This window comes from Corvus cornix, chromosome 18 (genome assembly GCF_000738735.6).
Source record: "Corvus cornix cornix isolate S_Up_H32 chromosome 18, ASM73873v5, whole genome shotgun sequence".
Classification (NCBI taxonomy): domain Eukaryota; kingdom Metazoa; phylum Chordata; class Aves; order Passeriformes; family Corvidae; genus Corvus; species Corvus cornix.
In genome coordinates, this window is record NC_046347.1 from 6,478,302 (window position 1) to 6,501,390 (window position 23,089).

General features: G+C 41.3%; 1 protein-coding gene across 3 annotated transcripts in view; it reads right to left on the reverse strand.

Moving 5' to 3' along the window:
• Positions 1-23,089, reverse strand: part of CA10 (carbonic anhydrase 10) — a 188,507-nt gene that overhangs the window by 145,449 nt on the left and 19,969 nt on the right. For all 3 annotated transcript variants that reach the window (XM_039562227.1, XM_039562229.1, XM_039562228.1), the window contains exon 3: positions 5,722-5,796. In XM_039562227.1, coding sequence (XP_039418161.1) covers positions 5,722-5,796 — 75 coding nt within the window. The remainder of the gene's footprint in view (positions 1-5,721; positions 5,797-23,089) is intronic.

Consider the following 23,089-nt stretch of genomic DNA (forward strand, 5'->3'; position numbering starts at 1 on the left):
GTGAAGGGTAAACAGCATCTGCTTCAGGACAGTGGGAAAGAGGATTTTCAACTTCATCAGAAAGTATCTGGAGTACTCCTATCCCAAAAATGTTATCTAACCTAGCAGCAAAGGGTGAGGGACAATAATTGACAAGGATCTCCAGATCACTGCCTTCAAGGTCTTCCTTATTTGCACATTCCTGAAGCAGAAGAGGGGACACTGCCCATGTCCATGGTGGGGGAACCTGCAGGTGCAGCGGGACAGGCCCCGGACAGCTGGTGGCACAGCAAGGTCCAGCCTGCCACTTCATGTGCTGGTTATAAAAAGGGAAGGCCTGACCTTTTCAGTGCCTGGTGGCACTAGGAACAGACAGGTAGACAACTTGAATCATTCGGTCACGTCAGGATAACAAAGCAAAGGTCAGGATACATCTGCTACATGCAATTTTTCTTTCGTGGATACCAATCGTAACTGAGGAGGAAAAGCCACTGCTAAGAAAGATAATTAGGCTGTTAAAAGAAAAGGGATCTGACACCACGTTAGCAAAGAACTGTGTTTCAGTCACAAGTTTGTCAAAGTTTTAAAATTTTTGGTCTTTAGAGCGCTCTACTGTGGTTAGTACACATTGCTGGCCCCCTAAAATTTATTTTTTTTCTTTCATGGAAGGACTGAATTAGAGGGAAAAACATCATTTAGAGATCTGTTTGCAAAATGGCTGCAGTTACAGGCCATATGTAAAACAGTAACTTTATTGAAAAGGCCCTTTTAAAAAGGATTGATGGATGTTCAAGAGAGAAGGACCTGAAGACAGCAACTTTTTGAGTTTCACAGCGGTTACAAATGCACCTGTAAAGGGTGATCCCCAGTCCTGAGCTCCTTGGTCAAGTGAGAAAGGGGGCTGTGGGAACCAAATCATGGTGCCACCAGGTGTTGTGACAGGGAAAAAGTCCATGTTGTACTATATTTAACTCTCACATAAAATTTTTTTTTAAAAATCTAGTTTCCTTCCTAGCTACATGACTGGTAAAGAGTCAGTTTTTGCAGAATCACCAAAGGAAGTGAGAAACCAAGAAAATATCTGGTATGAAATATATTTCATTCAAGCTATCTTTAACTGACAACCAAAGCTGAAATATTATATATACTAACCTAAGTTCAAATCAATAAGTGAATGATTTCCAGAACCTATGCTCTATCACCCTGAAGAAATCAACTGTTCCAATAGATTGCTTTCTAAAAGAAAAACTGCTATTATTGTTCCAATGAATAATTACATATGGCTGGTTAATTCCTTAGGGGCAGCAGCAGACTGCATGATTTTCAAGGGTGTGTGCAGACTGTTTAAAGCACTGCTGTAGCTCAGACAGCACCACTGTTTTCACTTATAAGCAAAATGCACCAGATGGTGAGTGATGCTGCAGCCTCCTGAAGTTCCAAAATAAGACCAGGAGAGATGTTATAGTTAGAAAAGGGAGCAGCTCAGGAGTAGTAATCAGCAGGTTTGGTTTTTGCTGTTCAGGCAGCCACGCTAAGTGATCACCATCTCAACATATGACACAGACCCCTCTGTGACTGCAGGGTGGCACAAACTGAGAGCTGAAAGTTTAGTGTGTGGGTTTGAAGTTTTGCATCTCTCAGTTCCAAGCCATGGACAAACAGTTCATGGTTCTTACAGTGACTTGCCCATCAAAGGTTATTTTTGAATGTGTACATAAAGAAATTTCTAATTTTAAAAAAAGCTCAAAGCTGTAATAAAAGAAATCTTGAAGCCCAGACAGGAGAAACTAGGGACACTTGAACTACCTCTGTGGGCCATAACAAAAGCACATGGGGATAGCAGGAAGTTTAAAATAAGGTTTTGGCACTCATGATCAAGCTTGTCAATTGTTTCAGACTTCTTTTCCCTCATAAATCATTACGAAATTCATGCATCTCCTCCTTGGAGGCAGTTCCTCAGTGCTTCACAACCACTGCCCATGTTTTTGAGTCAGCGCAGTGTTGCCAGCTGGTCAATGTTAGGGCATAATCCCACCAACAGGATCCTTGCAAAATGCAGGAAGAGCATTACAGAACTCCAGCAGTCTTTTCCCTTTTAGGGTAAAACAAGCTGTGAAGGAACTATGAACTGGGGATTTCTCATCTCAGAACCTCAGGGAAACAGGTGGGCTTTGACTGGTGATCTGTGGCCAGTAATGAATCCTGGTGGATGTAGATCTTCATCTGGAATTAGAGTTCATTTACAGCATTTATTACAAGGAAGGAGAACACCATCTGCTCCTTCAGTAATGTTCACTCATTATTTGATGGATTTCCTCCTGTTAGCTGGGGTTGGCACTAGCACCCTGTAAAGTAACTTTAGATTTGGTATAATTCAGTAGGGGGGCCCGAAGACAGTGTCTTCCCTGGGAACGAAACACTTATATGCTTGAACTATCACACAGTCCAGCATTTCCACAACAGGATGGAGGTTTGGCAAGTGCCTTCTGTGATCACAAATTAGATTTAACCACCTTTATATTTTATGCTTACCAAAGCCCACTTTCATAATGCTATGAAAAAACAGGACCAATATGAAAAGAATCAATACAATCACAAAGATTGTCAAAGGTTATGCACATCTGTTTGAAGTAACAATTAATTTGGAATATGATTGTCTTGGCCACCTGGAAATTGCTTGCACCACTTCAGTGACACAACATGTTCATAGTCACAGCCAAAGGAAAAATATGAGAAAGGTTATTTAAAGGTGTTTTAACCCATCAAGAACTACTTTGATATTCCACACCAGAAAAAGTCTATGTAGTAGAAGTTTGTAATAATGTAAATTATTTTATCATTATGCAAATCACCATGCATAAAGGAAAGTACTCCTTCTTCATCCTTGAACATTCCCTGGAGTTTAATTTGGAACCTAATTTGCATTAAATTAACATTTTTAAGTTCTACTTACTTTCTACTTTGTTTGCCTACATGATTTAAATCATAAGAGCAATTCTTTGCTTGTAGAACAGGTGAGAGATGGAGAGTGGTTTCTGCACCAGTAGCAGATACACAAATCTAGCCTTAATGAACCTTTCCTCCTGCACTTGAGAACTCTGCACCTCTCTTTCAAGGCTGGGCACCAGGACAGACCTGAGCCACAGTTCCTGTGCTGAGAGAACCTGCCAGTTCCCAATGCTGCCTCCTCTTGGAGCACTGCAAGAAAGGAATTTGGGAAGACACTGTAAGGGGTCTTGTACCTCCTCTCTGCCTAAATCCTCCCCTCCTGTGAGATACACATCACTGACTGCAGCTCAGTGGCTTACAGCAGGAAAAAACCTGTGTCCAGATGAACATTAGAAAGGGATTTAAAATATTTTTTTCTAAAATCTATTGCAGAATATGGGGAGTCTGGGATTTGGGAAATGTAGTGAAGTATGGCTTGATTTTATAAACTGCTCAATGGTAAACCTGCACAGGATCCAGTGTGGGGGCTTTTTTTTATGCTTCCAAAACAGAATAAGCAGAAAAACTTATGAATGGCATATTCTAACCCAGTCATATTGTGATACACTCCTAACTGCATTCTTACACAGCTCTCCACAAAAGAAGTGAGAGTTCAAAGAGAGTCAGTGACTTTGCTTTGAAGTAGGCGAAAAGTACTCACCCAGCTAAAGCTGTGATAGACAAACTCTGGCAACTCCTCCTGGAGTGTTTTACAATGATATTGCCTCTAATTAATCATCTCTGCATTTGTGGCTGCTCCCCCAAGCAGCTCCAGAGCTGGACTCATGTCAATTATATTAGCTGAGATGCCAGTTCTGAACTGCAGTAACAGGCTCTTGGACAAACACTCCTTTCTAATATCTTTGGGGGTGTTCACTTCCAGCCCTGGGTCAGGACAAACAGCTGTGGAAAGAAAACATCCTGGCAGATGGCTGTAGCTGTTTGCTTCAGTGCACATCAGTCAGCAACTCCAGCAATAGCTCCTCAGCCTGCCTGGCAGCTCTCACCTCTCAGGTGCTAATTAGCATCTCGTGTGAGATCTGATACGTGACTGCCACCGGCACGGATAGACTTAATATGCACCAACAGATCCTTTGTGATGTGTTAGTCTGAGAGCACAGCCACAAATGCAGCCTTGAAATGCTTTAAATATGGTTTTCAAAGGCTCCCAAACCTAGGTGCTGCTGGAAAAAAAAAATCAGTTGTTTGTTCTGTAAGGTCTCATGGGATTTCTCTCTTCTGCTGAGGCTGACAGGTTGCAGCGTTGAATTTGAAAGAAAGGTGCCCCCAAATTCTCCTTGCTTTCTTCATGGCTGCTTGAGTGAGCCGTTCATTACTGACTTTCTGGACCAGTTCTTGAGGATGTGTGCTGAGTTAGTCAGATACTCAACACATATGAGTAATTCAGGTTTCCCTCAGAAAGGAGGTGTCCCTCCACACCACTCGAAGAGGTCTTCCCTCCTAGAAGTTTTTGAGTCATCACTGTTTCCTCATTCACCTTCCAAAGATGTTCCTAAGCCTAAATTTCTCACAGTATTAAGACTAGAACACCACAAGCATGAACTGATCACAGGTTTCTTTACATCCTGACAATTATATTATTTTTATCAGTAACTTTAAATTTAGGCCTGTTCAGCAAATATTTTTTTCATTCATTTTCTGCTGGGCATCTACCTGACTCGTGCAACTCAGGAAGGCTGAAATATCTTGAGAGCAGGTGATTATATTCTCCAGGTTTCTTCCCCTGCTGTCACTGTGAGGAACTAAACATGCCCAACAATACACTGGAGTGCCTGTGACAGCCCAAACCAATCTCAAGCAAATCTGAAAAGCTACTTTAAGCTACATCAGTATGTAATTAAGCTCCAGGCCTCTAGATTTTCACAACCATTTCAGTGCCAGAAATGTGTGGGTTGAAATATTTCATCTCATTTGCACTAGAATTCTTAACAAGACAATCAGCATTTTGGGACTTTCAGATGACTGTCAGGTTGTAACAGCTCTCACAACAGTAAAAGCAGCTGATGATAGGTCAAATCTACAGATCCTCAGGAACAGCTCACACAACAGCTCAGCAGTATTTTCTAGTATTATGAGGAAATGAGGATCATGTAACAGTTTTCCTGGTGCATTCATGATAAAACTTATAGCACTACTTTACCTTATAAGAGATGGCTAATATACATAAATTAATGCATATTAATCTCAATTGCACTGAAAAGATACTGCACAGAATCCTTTTAGCTGCCTCTTGATTATTTATCATTTACTAAATCTCAATGAAGCCCAGTTATTTGGGTTTTTTTACTCATAGTTTCTTGTTTACTAAACAAAAATCAGTGAAAATTGCATGCAGTGGGCTCCTGTCCTACTCATAAAATTGTAGAAATGCAATTACCTAGAAGTGCTGCACCAGATAAATAAATTCATCCAGTTAACAGTAATACTTTTCAGTTCCTTTCCCTTTTCTACACACAGAACACACACACTCAAAGTAGCACATGTTGGTTTTACTGAGAGAAACCTGGAATGTTATCAAAGTGATTTCTTCCCTGAAAAAGTGCCATGATCTTTGGATGATGGATTAACAGAAACCTTTCTGTGCTTCATTATAATGTGATGTTGAGTACTTGTCAACTAAAAGCCTTTGCAATGAAAACAAATCAACCCGAAATATCTTCCCCAAATCCAACTATATTAATTCCAGTGGAAAAAAATATTTAAGAAAGGCTAAAATCTTAAAATTACACTTACCTGGAACAAAGCTTCCCTGGACCACCTCCTTATAAGCCCACCAGCCTTCATGGATTTTTGGTGAATTTTGTTGAGCTAGAAAGAAATAATCAAAGAAACTATAAAATTAGGGGAAAACATAAGACTTAATTAGCTAAACTTTAGGAATTCTAAACAGGCTACTATCTTCTACATAAGAGTCACTCAAGTTCCCAAGTGATCTTTATTCAATTTACAGAATCATGCTATGCATACGTATCTTGGAGAACCTTGTCCCTGTTCATCACACAGTAAAATATACTCTGCTTTGGAAGACTTGATCACTAAACTTAACAATTCAGGTAGAAAATGAAGATTTATAGCACTACCAGTGACTTCTGTGCCACCTATAAAGTCAATATGGGATAAAAAGGCAGAGAAAAAATGAGTGCTCAGTAGTCAGTACCTGAGTCTAAGTTGACTGACTGAAAAGCAGTTTCTCCCCTTCCTTTCCCGAGTTTCCCAATAATCTCTCACTTTGCATGGGAAGAAGTGGCAGAGTGAACCACAGCCCATAATATCTGTGTCTGTCACTGCTTCACCTCAACCCACAAGCTCCGAGTTCCAAAACCAGGCCAGAAAGGCACAGGCCACAGCTTCCCCAGCACTGGCTCAGGCTCCAGTGCTGAGGCAGGAATCTGGTTTTTCCATCTTCTCTGTCTGCAATGGAGCACCCACTCCTGTTCCCCCCCTCAGCCACCCAAGTAGCTTGGCAAAAACATGCTTGTGACTGGTGTCTCTGACACTCTTTCACAGTGTGAGAGCAGCTGGGAGCACAGTGCAGGAACACAAAAAAGGTTTCTTTGATCAATATTCGGAAGGTTACAGCAACAAAAAGCCTAGGCTTTGGATGAGGTTTGTCCCTGATGAGTCTTGTTGCCTAAGTGACTTCTCTAAAGTCCTGAAAAGCCAAGAGCAGAAAGGTCTTGATTGGTGAAGTTTGCTGCTCTTTGTCATCACTTCTCTTTGTCTTGAAATTGGAATTTGAGCAAATTTTGTGGTCAAAATGTAAAGTCTCTATTAATTGGAAGTATTTTCAAAGGGCAGACAGACACACAGCAAGACAAACATTCAGCTGATCTCCATTAAGAGAGAAAAGCTGATACACAAATATGTTCTGCCTTCACCTGTCTTTTGCTTGGTATGTTCCTACTTAGAGCAACTCTCCCTGAGCTGCAGAAAGCTCAGTTACCTTGTGCATAATTTGACTTAAATTTTGGGGTTGTCTTCTTTTTAAGACACTTTCAATCTCTTTCACTAGGGCAAAGATTTTTTTTTACATAAATATGCAGCTACAGAAGATGCTGGATTTAGCAGCTTTTTGCTGCCATTTCACTTCTAAACCACAATTTATTTATAAAAAACAACTACCGTGGGAAAAGTTCCAGCAGTATAATAAAAATTGTTGCTGTCATTAAAAATTACAGAGAGGATGTGAAATTCAGGCTAAGAGGGATGCAAGGTAAGGACCATTACATACTGTTCTATCAAGTTACAGAACAGTATTTATGATTTAACTGAGTGTAAATTGCAGAAACAAAAGTAAAGCTGAAGTTAATTAAATGTAGGGACAGAAGGACCAACACTCTGCCTTACCAAAATCCAGCTATGCCAGTGGGATGGAGCACCTGTAAATGCAGCTTTCTGATGTTCCATTAACTGAGTGGTGATGTGTTGTTAAACTGAAGGCACAGTTCCACTGTGCACCCTTTACAGACTGCAGATGAAACTGTCCTCATATTTTAGTTTTTATAACATTGGAGAACTCGAACTGTGCATGGCTTGGTTGTGCTGGACTGCACTGTACAAACATTTGGAAAATGGCAAATCCCAACTCACAATCAAAATATATGAGCAGAAAATTGTTCCTATCCAGTCTGAACTGCAATTTTTTGGATCTCAACACTTGCCTTCATGTCCTCAGCAGGATAAGTTCTTAAAGATTTCAAAATGGCAGTAAGAGAGGATACTAAGGAGTCCCAACAAAATAGAGCCGTAATTCTTCTACTCTAAAATTTTCCAGGGAATTACACTGCATTAAAGTGCCTCTTGTAGTCATACACACAGCTCAAGTTGGTTCAGCCAGGCAGAGGCAGACGCATTTTAGAAGTGGCTGAAAAAATTATCTATATATATATAGATAAAAGCAAGTTAACACTTTGGGTAGGATGGGTATTTTCAAATGCAGCTGCCTAATGTCAGCATTCATCAAAATGTATACAGATGAAAAATACACTGCTTTTTCCCACTCTGGGGCCAATCTGAATGATACATACCAGGTCCAGAAGAGAAGTATAATCCATTATTCGGAGTTTAAATTAAACCAAAATCAAAAGACGCTGGCTCTGCAGCTCTGCTTCAGTGGGTTACCCCAATACTTAGTATAGCTAATTCCAAAAGGAATAGCAGGAAAATAAGATTTTGATGACATTTTTTCAAATCTGCTGCATTAGTATGGAACAGACTGCATGAGATGAGCAAGAAAACTAGATTATCAAAGCTCTGTACTGAATAATTGGATGCCAGTGCAGTTGCTTCAGCTATCAGAGAGGAGCATGACCTGGCATCACTCTGCACATTCCACAGATATCAGATCCTTATCTCTTCAATTCACATGAAAATGAAACACAGAAAATACAATAACAAACTAAGGTGTCGTGCCCTAGCCATATCTAAGGTAGAGCAAGAGCAATGCTGGCAGCACTGCTGATGTACAGAAAACTGAGGCCACTGAGGAAACTGTGAGGCAAGGCAGGTAGGGTTGTGAGGGGACACTTAGGGTGACAATCCCCAGTGCTGTGCTCTTTCCTGAACCCTGAAACCTCAATGTTTTATAGCAGTCCAGGCAAAACATCCTGCAAAGTAGAGCAGAGAGTGACTGAACACAGATTTCCACTCTGTAGTGCATGTGATATCCAGCTTGGTGTCAAAGACTTACTTGGATGGAGCCTACAGGGACTTTACTTAAAAAGGGAAAAGATTTATAAAGCTCTAATTTCTCTGAATGCAGAAGGAAGAGGTCTGGTAAGGCCAGGGAGGAAAGTTTGCCTTCCAAAAACTTCTCCTAAACCATCACTCCAATCTGTGTTATTCAAGTGGGCAAGACGACTTACGAAAGGAGAAAAAAGCTGTTCCCTATTTTTGAAACATGATCAGACCCATACCTGGATTAGTAATGGTACAAGGGAATATAAAATTAGAAGGAACAGCCATATGGACAATCCTTGCTGGGAATCCTATCTGGGACACTCACACCTGATGCACATACAGCATGGGCTCTCTGCAATTGGTGTATTAATGCCCATCTGACAGAATGGCTCCGTGCCTGAGTAAACAGGTTCAACCTTATGGCTCAAGGATTGTTGCCAAGGAAAATGATTCTTCACATGTGCCACCTCATGACACATGAAAATAGCAAAATTCTCTCAGCATCCTTCTGATTTCAGTTAAACTATTGTACCTCTTCCTGCAATTCTCCCACTCGAGGATCATATAAAGAGACACGTGGGCTCTCTGTGTGGCCTCTGACACTGCTGTGGTCCTACCAGAACACTGCAGCTCCTCCACAGCAGCTCCTTGCTGGCAGGGGGAGACAAAAGGTTTAGAAAGTCATCCTGTATTCCTGAAGAGGGTTAAATATCTTAAAAAACAACTTCCATTTGTGATACCTCTGAGGCTCCTGCTTTTACCACTAAAACCCAGAGTACGGCTTTTGCTTCCTAGAAGCATTGTTGGTTCTGCAAGGCATGAAAATAAACAAGCCCCTCTGAACAGACACTGCAGTTACCTGCACAAGGAGCTATGCAACAGCAATTTTAGCAGCAGCACTGTATTCTGCCATTAGCAGGGACAGTCCAAAATGCCACACTTGTCCAAGTGCTCGAGGATACTGAATGACCTCCATTTGTGCAGTGTTCTCTTCCCTAGCACTGAAATCTCGGGTATCTGAGATTAGAGCTCTGCTGATACAACACCATTATGTCAGATCTCTTTCAATGAAGCTGCTGCAGAGGAGACAGGATATTTATTTGGAGCTGATATGACACGTGTTGCTTTCATTCTGTCAGATTATTGTAGGTATGTCTCATTGTGGAGCATAAAATTGCAGGCTAAATTCTGCAAGTTGTTGTCCATTCTTGTTTCCTAGTGGCTTCCATGCATAGGGAAACAGCATCGTACAGGATCATAAAAATGCACAGTAAATGCAAACAGCAAAGATGCCAATGCCTGATAAAGTCAGCAGTTAACACTCTCTAGCTTAGAGGCTAAAATGAGTAGCCTCATGTTTCAAAAAAAATAAAAGCTATTAGTGGGTCAGTAAATCTATTTCAAAATGACCAGGTAACATTGTACTACAATGCAGATGCTGGAATACCTGCACAGCATTTGCAGTGCTAAAAGGTCTTCATCTTGCTGGTATGCTGCTAGTGACATAATATAAAATGCTGCAGCAAATACAGAGCACCCCTCACTGAATATTCTTATTTACAAGACATAAACATGCCATTCTACAATTACTTATTTACTTTTTATATTTAAATGAAGCATAGAAAGGCTCTTATCTGATGGCATCGTTTACGTCATTCACATCTGAGCTTGAGCCAAGAGTAGAATCCTGCCAGATCAGAATTCTCCATTCACTTTACTGCCATTTCACACAGATGAAAAATGCTAGACTGGGGAGAATCAGGCTTACAGCAGTTAGGAAAAAGACCTGGATTTTATTGATCTGAGCTCTTCTGATTCCTGTATTAATTACTCTGCAAGTTTATCTCAGCTTACACCCTAGAAGTCTTGCTTGTGATAACCTGACTGATATTGCTCTGGCAATATATATATGACAACATTTTTATCATTATAACCCCTTCTGCATAGTTATGAGATTAAAAAGAAAACCAGCTTCAACTATGAGCCATTAGTTTCAAATAAACTTAGTGTAAGGCATTAAGTCATTGCTAATGCTTTGATAGGAAACTCACAGAAAAATGGCAGAGGGTCTGCTACAAGAAAAATAAATCCTCAAATCTGTGATTACAGTGGTGAACACTGCAAGTGAAAGATGTATTTACAAGGTATTAGATGCTGGTGTGATCTTCACTTAGACACCTTATCCTGGTTCTCTCCCAGCCAGCATAAGCCTATTGCTTAGCTATTTAATGATACTTGATTTTCCATGAGAGTTCCACAGTTCACTCTGAGCAACTTCATCACTCTCAAGGTGTCTTAGTCAGTCACTGACACGTAATCCAAGACAACTGTGCCTAATGGCAGAAATTAAAATTAGAGGAATTTCCCTGTAGTGTTTCAGAAGATCATGAGTCCTAACAGAAATGCAGTCCTGCAGAAAACAGTACAGGGTGGTTTAAAACAAAAAAAAATAAAAGCTGTAAGAAAAATTTTAATTGTTTTTGCGAAACTCCATTTCCACAGTCTTATGTAACACACCTGCTTTGTAATTATTTTAAGTAGTTCTGATTACTGAATTTTATATGGTTATTTTCTGCACTGTTAAACCCAAGCGTAGGTTACCTAAAATTTGGAGGGAAGACAGACTTATTTAAACTAAAATATAAGTTTCAACACCTTCAGTCATACAAGTACCAGCTTTTGGCTCACACCAACAAATGCCTCTTAGAGCAAATAGGATACACATGTACAAAGTGGACCTGGCAGCAGGGGAACTAAGCAGACGCAATTAGCTAAAGATTCATCCCTCTGTAGTTAATTAATACTAATTAATATTTAGTTTGTTTAAAATAAGACTGTACGTAATTGTAGCTGTATTTAAGAGGTTTTTATGCAGCCTTTTTATATTAGAAGACCCTAACAACAGACACTTCAGGCACTAAATAGAGCATCATTTATAGATGAGTAACTACAGGACAGGAAAGGCTGGCCTGCTTATGAATCCCACAGCCTACATTGTGAGCATCACCATATGCTGAGGGAGGAAAAACAAAACAAAGGATTATAAAGGAATCAATAAATAAAATGCTTTCATCAGCTAGGCCAGATTTTTTTTTCTTTTTTCCTTTTTTTTTTTGGATAACGTTTTGCTCAGAAAACATGCAAATGCTCTTTCATTACGTTAATACTTTCCAATTCCGTAAATCCTTCTTCCTCCATCCCCATGTGTAAAAGCTCTCACTGCTGCTTGAATTCCAAGCAGTATTCAACACAAGAAAAGCGGATGTGACCTGATTTTATCACATCTGAGGGCAAAAGTAAGGCACTACCATGGGAACTCTGCTCTGGCACAGAGACTTGACTATTCTGTCTATTTTCTATTTATTGTGACATTGTTTTCTGATAAAATTCTAATTATAAACCTTAGCCAAAGGTTTAGATTTCATACAGGCAGGCTCATATGGATGCAGGGAGCAGTGACAATGTGGTGTTACACTACAGCAAAGCAAACTGCTGCACCTACTGGTCCCCTGTAGCTGGCTTTTGAGGAAGGTAGAAATACAATTATTTAACAACTTCTTTGTCTTCTGACTGCTGAGTATTATCAAAAGTGTTGAAATAAGCTTACGTGTAAGCAGGAATCATTCCCAATAATGTTTATGAAGAACACCCAACTGGACACTGAACACTCCACCACTAACTCAATTTGTAGAATATTAAATATCCCTATAAAGCTGCTTTCCTTTTAATGTGACTAACACACATGTCCAGGAGTTAGACCACATAATGTAAAGGATGGTGTTTGCTCTCTCCAAGTACTTTATGGAGTACTAAAGCAGTATTACACTTAATGTTATTTGCTTCAATTTTTAAAATAATACATGTTTTGTGTTTTCTTCTTTGGCGAAATTTCACTTCTGAAACAACTGAGAGACAGGGAACTTCTGTATGGCCCTCTCTGCTGTCTGGGGAAATTGAGCATCTCTGAGTGAAAGAATACCAAAGGTTTTACCTACAAATTACTATCAACTAGGGATGCAAGCCTCTGCTTCCTCAGGTCTCATTCAGATCTATGGGGTTCACATTTCTTTTGAAGGAGATACTGCTCTCTTCCTTCTCTGGCACAAGAGTCAAAATTTCACCAGAGCTGAAGTACTGTAAGAAATAAAAGCAGTTAAATTATTGCTGGGAAAAAAAAATAGCCATTTAGCAGCAATTGGAACATAATATTGATTGCAAGGAGTGAGGGACTCAGCACCTTTCACCTCAGCCACTGATGGTACACTCAGGGCTTTGGGGGCCCCAAACCACATTAATACAATTTGGCTGTCTTGGTGTTTCCCCGAGTCTCTGATGGGAGCATCAGCATACCCAGCAGCCTACTCTGTGTTGTGTTAGATGGGGTAGTTCCTCTCCCTTGAGTTGTTCAATTATTTCTAGATATAGAGTCTGAAAAGCTCTATAAAATAATGCAATAACAAGCAGCAAGGCATCTTGTGATATCAACTTCAGAGCAGCTCTTACTTTCCATCACACTGCACACCCTCCACTCCCATCAATTATCAATTTCAGCATGGTTTGGGGACACTCAGCAACTTCAAAGAAATGGCCTCAATATCCTTGAGCCTTTAAAGTTCAATGCATTATTTATGCTAAATTAATAGGGCTTCCTCTAAAAGGAAACCACTAAGTTCCTTCCTGAGCAGCACATACGGTATCAACGTCTCATCAGGTTTCTGACCCCAGCTGCTCTCTGCACTCTCTGAACACAAAATTACTCATCAGAAGTAGCACAAACAGTTCGGGACTGTCCTGTTAGCTGCCATGGGCACTTTTTTTTTTGTTTTCCCAAATCTCTCACTTCAGGAAAGAGAAATTGCTTCTTTGCCAGTCTTCCCAAGAAGGGGCTCTGTCCAGAATTTAAGTACTCACCACCGTTTAGGCAGACTCAAGGGGTACAAATCAAGGTCTTCCAATTAATCTCAAGAATAATGGTACGGCATCAATATCAGATGCTTGAACCTAGAAAATACACATAGCCTCAAATCCCATGGAATTCTACAGCCCATGGAAGGTTGCACTCCAGAACCTGATACAGAAACATTTCAAAGAGATTCATACTACACGGTGAATTCAAAATGCTTAAGCAATACTATTATGACCATTTCCCATGGTTTTGAAAGGGACATAAATGGAAAAGGGGAAAGGGTGGCTTCAATGCCCCTTGAGGACTCAGCAGAACTAGGAGTGGCAGTGTGTGGGTCTTGTACAAATTTCACTCTAACTTGAGTCAACACAAACTGATGCCCATTCCTGAGACAAGCAGAGTCCTTTTCTCCTAGCTGACACCTAAACAAAAGCAATGTGACAAACAACATCATCCTTCAAAAGCTAATGGCAAACGGGACGCAAAATTATTTTGATTATACTGAGTCCCAGATTTCCAGCCATCCTGGGGCTGACAATCAGGGCACTAATCCAGATCATCTCACAGCTCACTGGACAACCTAAATCCTCAGCACTTAAACTTGATGTCCTGCAGTTTTCTGAGATCACCAAGTCAAAAAAAAATGTTTTTCTGGCCATATGAGAGGAACCAATCTGATTTTTATTTACGCCTCAACCTATGTTACACATGAGGTAGAGAATTCCTGTAAGGGGCTGTACACGTGCTGGCAGCCCTGTCCCTCGGGAGGCTTCCCTGAGAACCAGTCAGGGGGAATCAACCTTCCACGATCGGGCTGCGAGCGCAGCCCCGCACCTGCCAGCAGCGTCCCGGGTGCCCGGGAAAACACGTCCGGGAAATCGGGCTACGGGAGGAGCTTTAGCCCGTAAAAGCGGTGAACTGCCACACAGACGGGGCCATTTTCTTTGTGTTTCTGGGAGGGCGCGGGGGCTCACCTGGAGGGTTTGCTTGGCCCGCCTTTCCCCCTCGCCTTTTCTTCTCCGCGGTCCTGCTTCTTCCCTGGCTGTCTTCCCTGTCCACACCCTGAGGCAGCTCGTCCCCGCGACAAGCCGGTGCTCCGCTGTTCCCCGACGGAGCGGACGCTGCCTGCACCCAGACCACGGCCACCGCCACCCTGCGCCCGGACCCCGCGGCCCTGCAGCTGCTGCAGCAGTGTGCCCGTGGCCACGGCAGTCTGTCCTCGGCCCACAGAACGGACACGCGGCCTGCTGCTGTTTGGAAATGGCTCCCGGCCCGCCACGGGAGGCACGCAGACTCACTGCAGCTCGCAGCACGCACGCTCCATCTGCCGAGCCGACAGGGACAGAGCGGGTTCTTGCCGTAACGCTGTCCCTGTCCTCTGCTCCTCTCTCTGTCTCTTTTTATCCTTCTCTGCTCTCTTTTCTATCCCCCTTAGGTAGGAACACTTACCCTTCTTTATCAATAAACAGTTCTCCGATATAATATTGCCACGTTTGCACTTTATTTTTGTCCAAGAAATCTATTCAAAAAGAATCCTCCCCGACTCCCCTTTTTACAGCGGGATGGGACACCACATAATAACACCTTTTCCAGCATCCAGAAGGAATCTAATGTTAGAGGATAAACCTAAATATGGATCCACTGAGGCAGTGGCATTATGACAGAAAATTGAACCATCACAGCGAGGTTTTATTGCAATTGCTCCTCACCATCACCACTGCAGTTTATCAGTTTCTAGCTGTTATAATTGAACTAACTGAAGTTGGTTTTCGTAGCTGAGAGAATAGTTAAGGGTTCTCTGTTAATTGTTAATTAGTTAACCACTTATTATTGCCTTTGCCGGTTGATTGTTAGTTGTTAGGAAATTTGTTGATTAACAATTGTTAAGGGGAAGGAGTGTTAGGAGCATTTTCTGTATTAGTGTTAGGATGGTGGGGGGGTTGCAAGTTGGTGAAGAGGGAAAGTTCTATGAGCTGTGAGGGTCTGTGCCAGTCATGTGTCCTTGGCATAAGGGGATAAATGCCACCTGCTGATAGGAGCGAGACAGCGAATCACTCGAGGCCCAAGAGTCACCGCAGTGAGGAGAACCTGTCCCCTGGAGATGACACCTTAATGAGCCAACGGGACTATGGAGGGTGCGAGGGCCTGGGCTGCAAGGGGCTGGTGCCTCCCTGGGGATAAAAGGCGGCGCCCCTGAGGGGACGGGGGATTTCTCTGCCCACACACGACCGTGAGCGGAGCCTCCAGCGTGTCCTTTCTCTCTGACTGTTGGGCTGATTTGCCAAAATCGTCTCAAACAGTAAACTCTGAAAAGGGACAATTGGCTGATGTGGTCATTTGTCTCATAGCAAGAGTTGGTTCTCAGCTACCAGACATTTCCTAACACAAGGGTGAGAAAAATCCAACTTTGTATTACATTTTTCTGAATTGCTAAGTGGCAGCTTTCCTTCCAGTGCTTTCAGTGGTGTTAACAAGACTGTTTCTCAACATGAAGTACTACTTCAGACTAAAGCAGATCACGACTTGTTCAAAATAATGTTAGTACATCATGCACATTTTCAAGAGGGGCCAGTTTATTCTTACTCCCATTTCTATACATGGCAAGTGTAGCAGAATCTTGAATAGCAGTGAACTTCGGAAATGCCTTTTAAACTGACCCAAAGGGTCAACATCATCGGGTTTGTTTCTGTGTGCTACCAAACAATGAGATGCCACAGGCTATAAAAGAATTCCAAGGTCCATGTTAACAATACAGGAATTTGATGTAAGCTTCCTTCACTCACATTCCTGGAAAAAACGTGAAAAGTAAGTGTTTATCACTGGAGGCAAGAAAAAGGACTAATGGAGAATATTTGCTTCTAAGATAGTTGGGGGAAGTTAAAGCAACAAGTCTTAAGAGTCCTCAAAATCCCAGCAGATAATCTGGCCCTGCATCATCCAAAGCTGTGCCAGGTTTTAAAGTGCCCTTATGCTTCCCCACCACATCATTAATGAACCCAAAATCATTTAATAAAATGAAGAGTAAGCTCAGAATCCCATTTGTATTAAACTGGCCCCAAGACAAACTTGAACACTGTGCGTCACCAGCAATAACTTACTTTGCTTAATTTAAATTTACAACAAAACACGAAAATTAGGAAAGTAGAGAAGAAAATTAAATAACCATATCAACACCTCAATCCACTCACCAACCTGTAGCCCAAATGAAGAGTAACCCTGATGAATAAAATGGAGCACACTCTTCACTTCTACCTGTTTACCCTCTACAACCAGCAATGTTAGGGTGAGAAGTTACTGAAACCCAGAAGGAAAGGGAAGAGCAACTTTTTTTTAAGACATCTAAAACCAGAGATGGGAAATCATAATGGAAAAATTTAATCTGTAGTAGAGGAACTAAGGAGCAGGAGGAAAAGTCATTCTAGTCAGAACTGCTGCCAGGGTAAGGCAAGAGAGATACGAAAACAACACGGTTTGTTCATCTCAGCTGCCAGCCATGTTGTGCGTGTGTCAACATTCCAATTCATTAATTACTGCTTAGATATTACAGTGACAGCACCTATACCAATTACCTGAACATACAGCATTTAGTGGTTTATTTGGGTCTATTTTCAAAAGACATTCCTAAAAATTGTACCCGTTTGGAAGCACTGTTTGTGTATCCTGATTGTCAGATAATGATGGGAAAGAACACTTTTTAAATTTTTGTTTTAATTTGTCATGTTCCCAACTGTGCCAAGAGACAAATCACTCTCCATACCTCTCCCCACCATTCCTGCTTCCCTGCAGTTCTGTGCACTATCCTCCAGAAATTAACTTCTACCATCCATCTGTACATATAGTTGTGTTTATCCACTCATCCTGGAAGAAATCATTCCCTTCCCCCTCATTGGGCTGATTCCTGAGGCAGCAGTGCTACTCTGGCACCCAGATGCAGCTGTTCTGTTATCCCTATCCCAACTAACAATATTCCTGACTAGAAATAGTGCACTTTGGGTTCCTTCTGAACCCAACTGCATTTCTTGGCTTCTTGGTCCTTGCAAGGGTGTCCCCTATTCATCCTTCTCAACCACTTAAGCCATGAGTCAAAGGCAGTGATTTGGATTTGCTTCTTTCCTCTCTTCCTTTTAGTTCTGAAGTTAAGATGGAAGGTGTTTCATGCTGGCTGTGATGAACCTGCCTGCTTCATTTTTCTGGTCTGGAATTTTAATTGCTTTCTAAGTTATTGATGCAGAAATCCTAGGCAGAAAAAAACCGTCACCTTCATTTAGGTATCTGTTGCTCATTGCTTTGTCTTCCAGTCTTTTGAGATATGAGACTTTGGATACAGATAAAAGAAAAAAAAATTAAAAAGCCACCGAATGTAGGAATTTTAAAAAGGTATCTATTTCAAGAGAACTGAAAGAAGAAATATGCCACTGCAGAGATGTCATCAGGGGTTTCCGAGCCTTCCTTCTTTTCATCTGTGTGGTCCTGTTTCTTCCAAGTCAAAATCCACTGAAGTCTCAGGCAGTCTTTTATTCTTGCCAGTAGCAAGAGGGAAGAATTTTTTTTTTTTTTGTGACAGCAAAACCAAGGAACTGGAAATAAAAGTCACAGGTTTTAAATGTATGTGTTTCCTTTCTTATGAGCCTGGTGTATCTAAAGCAGAGACACCTAGTAGTTTCCAGTGTCCTTTGAAAACTTTGAAAAAGTTTTTCAAAAAGAGAGCTTTACACCTCTTTTTCAGATTTCTGACACCTGCCCATCAATAATACTCACTGCCTACCTCATTTAATTTATAAAAATACTAAACAGTTGTCCATCTATTAGATTTTAACCTTAAAAACCACAACCACAGTGCAAGAGTACAAAATAATATACTCTAACAGCACTAACTCCCAGAGGCCCAGTACACCAGCTTTCAAAATATCTGAAATAGAGGGAAACGTCCTTGAATTGAGGCCAATTCCGAGTAGTGTTGTTTCTTCCAGTTAAGATTCCTACTGTACTGACTTCTGATCAGAGGACGCTTCATTGAACAATGCAGGATAATAACCCTGGCAAATTCATTCCTGTGCAGCTGCCTGCAGAACATTCTACAGACCCTGGAGACCCAGCCAGCCCACACCTGATCATCCACAAAAGAATGGCTGCTGGGTCTCCCACATATGCTGAGAACACACAACAGTGGGATATGTGTATCCACAGATCTGTTTCCTAAACACAGTATCTCCTGTACCCACCTCCTTCCCCATTTTTCAGCCTTTCCCACTCAAGCCTTGGATTTACAGATGAAGAAAAAGTTACAGGTACAGATGAAAAAGGCAAGGAAAGGGTGGAAAGGCATGCAGAAGTCAGCAATGATGCTGATGGAAGAAGTCTGACTCCAGTTACTTCCAGTCCTTTGATCTTCCAAATAGAATATACTGAATTTTATGCATAGCATCTCAGCCAGCCTATAAAATCTTCAAGTCCACTTGAAATAACCTCCTGAATGCTAGGCAAACTACTCACGAGATTAGAAGTTTTAAAAAAAATATTTGGAATACTGAAATGAATCTATAGTAAACAAACTATTGCTTGTGTTAACACAAAATAAGGAAGTTTGACATTAGCCTCACAGATACTAAAACTGTCAGGAGACACTGAGCTAATTCATTTTGGTTCTCCCCTTGGCATAAATTCCTGCTGAGCTGTTCATGAAACTCTACAGTGACCACCAGGGAAACCCAGTGAGGGCTGATGAATCCTGGACACAAAGTGTAGTCCACCATCTCTGGCTCAGTGACCACACAATTAGGCAACGAACAACAGTATTGGTTCTGTAAATTTGCTTTTGAGACCTGCTAGGCAGATTCTTAGGGTCAAAACTGGATAACCGAACTGGCAAGGATCTCTCACTAGGGTCATTTATCCAATTTTCAACTTCATCCCAGGCCAGTTTCACTGCAAGTGGTATGAGGCAAAGCCAGGTTTCCCCCTCAGCTACACAGGAAACTCAGCGCAGTACCAGAAGATGCCAGCTGATTTTACACTACTCAGACTCATCCCCACCCTTCCACACATGCCTGGAGTTGATTCAGCCACATACCTAAAAGGAATCATGTGTTTCTTAAACCCTTATGGTACTGTGTACGTGGCATCTGTTTGTTTTTTCCCCAACACAACTTTGTGCAGCAATATGTTGATAAGACTGTCTTTTTTTTTTTTTTTTTAAGCCCCTCCAGAAAGTTGCTGCAGTCATATGGTAGAATCAGCATAAAATACAGGTCACTTGAGAGACCCCATTGTTGCACTGGAGAACAAACAGTTTAATCAAGGCTGCATCTGCTTCAAACTATTCTGACTGTCAGACTTGTGGCCAAATCCCTTCTGTGCGTGTCTCCAGCTCACAGAGTTAGATCATGTCCTCTTTCCACCTCATGGTTCTCCAATTCATGCATGTTTATGGTCTTCTTACTGGCACAGCATAAGGAGTTTGAGTCTATAACTCTCAGTAATGCCAGCAGCCCGTGTAAGAGTTTTCTTGTCCAAGTGATGATTAATCAGATTTAACAAGACTGACGCAGCACTCTGCAGAACACGACACTTTGATAAATGGTGCTCTCACAGCAGCTTACACCAGGCGCATTCCAAAGCACTCAGCACTCAGGTAGGAATTCTCCTGAAAACTTCAAATATGCACCCAGTCCCAGTACAGAACAAGCACAAGGTTTTTTGTGACCCATATGTATCAGAATCTTTCTTTCTGAGGACGGATTTCTTTAATTCGACTTTCTCAACCCTCAGCTGGGTTAAAGAAGATCTGAAGAATGTGGCACTGGATTTGTGCTGCTGCTGCCCAGCTCTGCTGGTTGGATACAGGGCTATGCCAGCAGCACATTCACACAATGGTGATACTTACTTTATCTCATTATTTTCTGCCAGTGGGAGATGTCAGGACAGTGCACAAAACAACCTCTGATAGTAATGAAATAAGTAGTATCTGTTTACTCCCAAAGAACCAGGAGACTACCCAAAAAATAATAAATGTTGGGTTCAGCCTTTCTAAAAAAACGCTTTTCTTCAATGGCAATCCAGTAATGCTCAATATTTATCCCAGCCAGTTGTAAGGCAGTATTTATTCTAACAGTCTTTGTAGGGATAACAGTGGATTGGATTTGAGCAGAAAGGAGATCCACACCCTTCCCTCTCCCCTATCCCAGAAATAGCTCATGATAAAAGAACAATTTTTCTCCTTTGGGTGGTATTTAATTCAATCTCACAACTTTTTGGTGAATTTGGCATGAGTAAAATGACACTTTGGCATGACAGGCATTTAGCAAACTCTACCACATAAGGATGTCAATATATTCTTTCCTTTAATTCCTTAAGTAGCTATTTTACATCAAAGAGTAAAAGAAAAAAAAAAAAGTAGGGTTTTGTGGGCCATCAAGCTACATTACTGAGTATTAAAACAAACAAACCCCCAAAGACTAGACATTCCATTTTGGAAATTAAGTCGATAATCTAAAAGTGATCACTACTCACTTTTCATCAGACATCTTTAAAGAATTTTCAATACACAATTACAGACCTGTCAAAGATCAGAGGCTAAGCACACATTAAAATGTTAGGCATTCCCCATCCTGTTGCTATGAAACACAGTGGGAATCCACAGATAACTCTGCTGGAATTTGAGTAAATGTCAAGGTGATCCGGAAGCTCAGCAAATTTCAACTGTCTCAAAAAGCACAATTCTGAAATCCTGCCACCACTGATCGTAAGTGCCAATCTTTCTCCTCTCCCCTGAACAACTTTCCATTCACCATGGCTGTAAAAAAAGTGACAAAAATGCTAAAGACAGACTGACTAAGAAAAAGAAATTAACCCTAGACTCCAAAAGCCTGCTTAAACAATAGCACCACTTCCCTTCCATCTGCATTCAGCAACATTCTTGAATTTAGTGTGGCATGATCTGCACTGGTGCTGTGATGAAATGTGGTTGACAGTAGTAAATGACATGAGGGACATAGAATGGCCTATTTCCTTAGGATAATTATCATCCTAAACAGGAATTTTGTATTAATCATCATATATTCATCATCATCCTTCTCCCTGGAACTGTTTCTCATTAAGTCAGAGTCTTGTGTGGACACCCAGAGGGGCTCCATCAATTCATGTGAAGTCAGTCAAAAGAAACCGGTACAGTACTAGCAGGGTTAGTGTCACAACTCTAAATACAATTTCAACCATAAATCAGCATAAATGAGGTCAGAATCCACTTAAAATGTTAAGAGACGTTTGTATTGGGTTTAAGTAACATGATAAAACCTGGTGTAATTTACCCTATTTGAGCTCCAAGCTGCCCTGCCTCACATAAATCTGCATTAAGAATGATACAAGATTTGGACCTTGGAAGCCTCCAGACCCTCAAGGAAGCTTTTTCATTACTTTATAGTTTGTCTAGGCAATTATCTCTGTGAAATGCAGTGCAAAGCATGACCATTCTGATTTGGCAGTGAACTGTGAGTCAACCATCTCTGACCTAGCCAGAGAGGTGTGTGCACCCTGAGCAGCAGCATCTCTTTATTTCTGTATAATGAGTAGTGGAAAATATTTTGAGATATTAGACTAACAGGTATTGTAAAGTAGGAAGTACTGCTTTAATAGCTTACATTTCTCCAGGCTCTGAATTAAGAACCACAGTCACTCCTAATGGATGAGAATAGAACATGTCTTACTTACCTCCTACACGTGCTGGTATCCTTTTATAAAATGCTAACATAGAAATTTGTTAATACTCTTCCATGCATTAATGGAGCTGGATGGTCTATGATCTTCAATATGCAAATTAAGCAGCACTTTAGGGGCTGGATGAAGCCCCAAAATTATTTACAGCCCACAGTCACATTGGCAGTATCCTATAGTAACGTGACAAAAATGAGATTAATTTTAGTGTTTTCTCTTTCCCCTCAAAAAAGATACCAAAAGACCTGTCTGGACTCCAGGAAGGAACAGGTTTCCAACCTTCATTCTAAGCCACAGCAACCAAGAGGACTGCTGTCCTTACAAGGCTGTGATATCTCTGCTGAGCAGGAGACAAAAGCTGTCTTGTTAAGGATCTGATCTTCTTTCTCCTCTGCTGCAGTGTGGTCAAATCCACAATGACTTCAACAGAACATGATCTGAACCCAGATCTGCACCCAACAATTATGGAAGAACTTAATGGTCCCTAGGTCAGATGATCTGTTAGAAATTCAGCTGAGGCTGGTAGCTCTGAAGTAGAAAAGCTGGATAAAAGGAGGGGACTGGCTTTGTTTTATGCTTTCCATAAGATGGCTGTTTGAGGTTTTTTCCCCTCACCCTGTCACTGAGGACTGAGCTAGAGAGAAAGGGCTGCTGCTGAGACCCTCAGTGCAGAAGAAAACCCTCAAAGGCTCATTAATTGAAGCCAACCAGGCAGGGCCATGAAAGGCTACGTCAGCCAGGCTTCCTGGCACTTCAGGGTAGAAGTATCATGGATTTTTAGCCCACAGTTCAAACTCCCAAAATGTT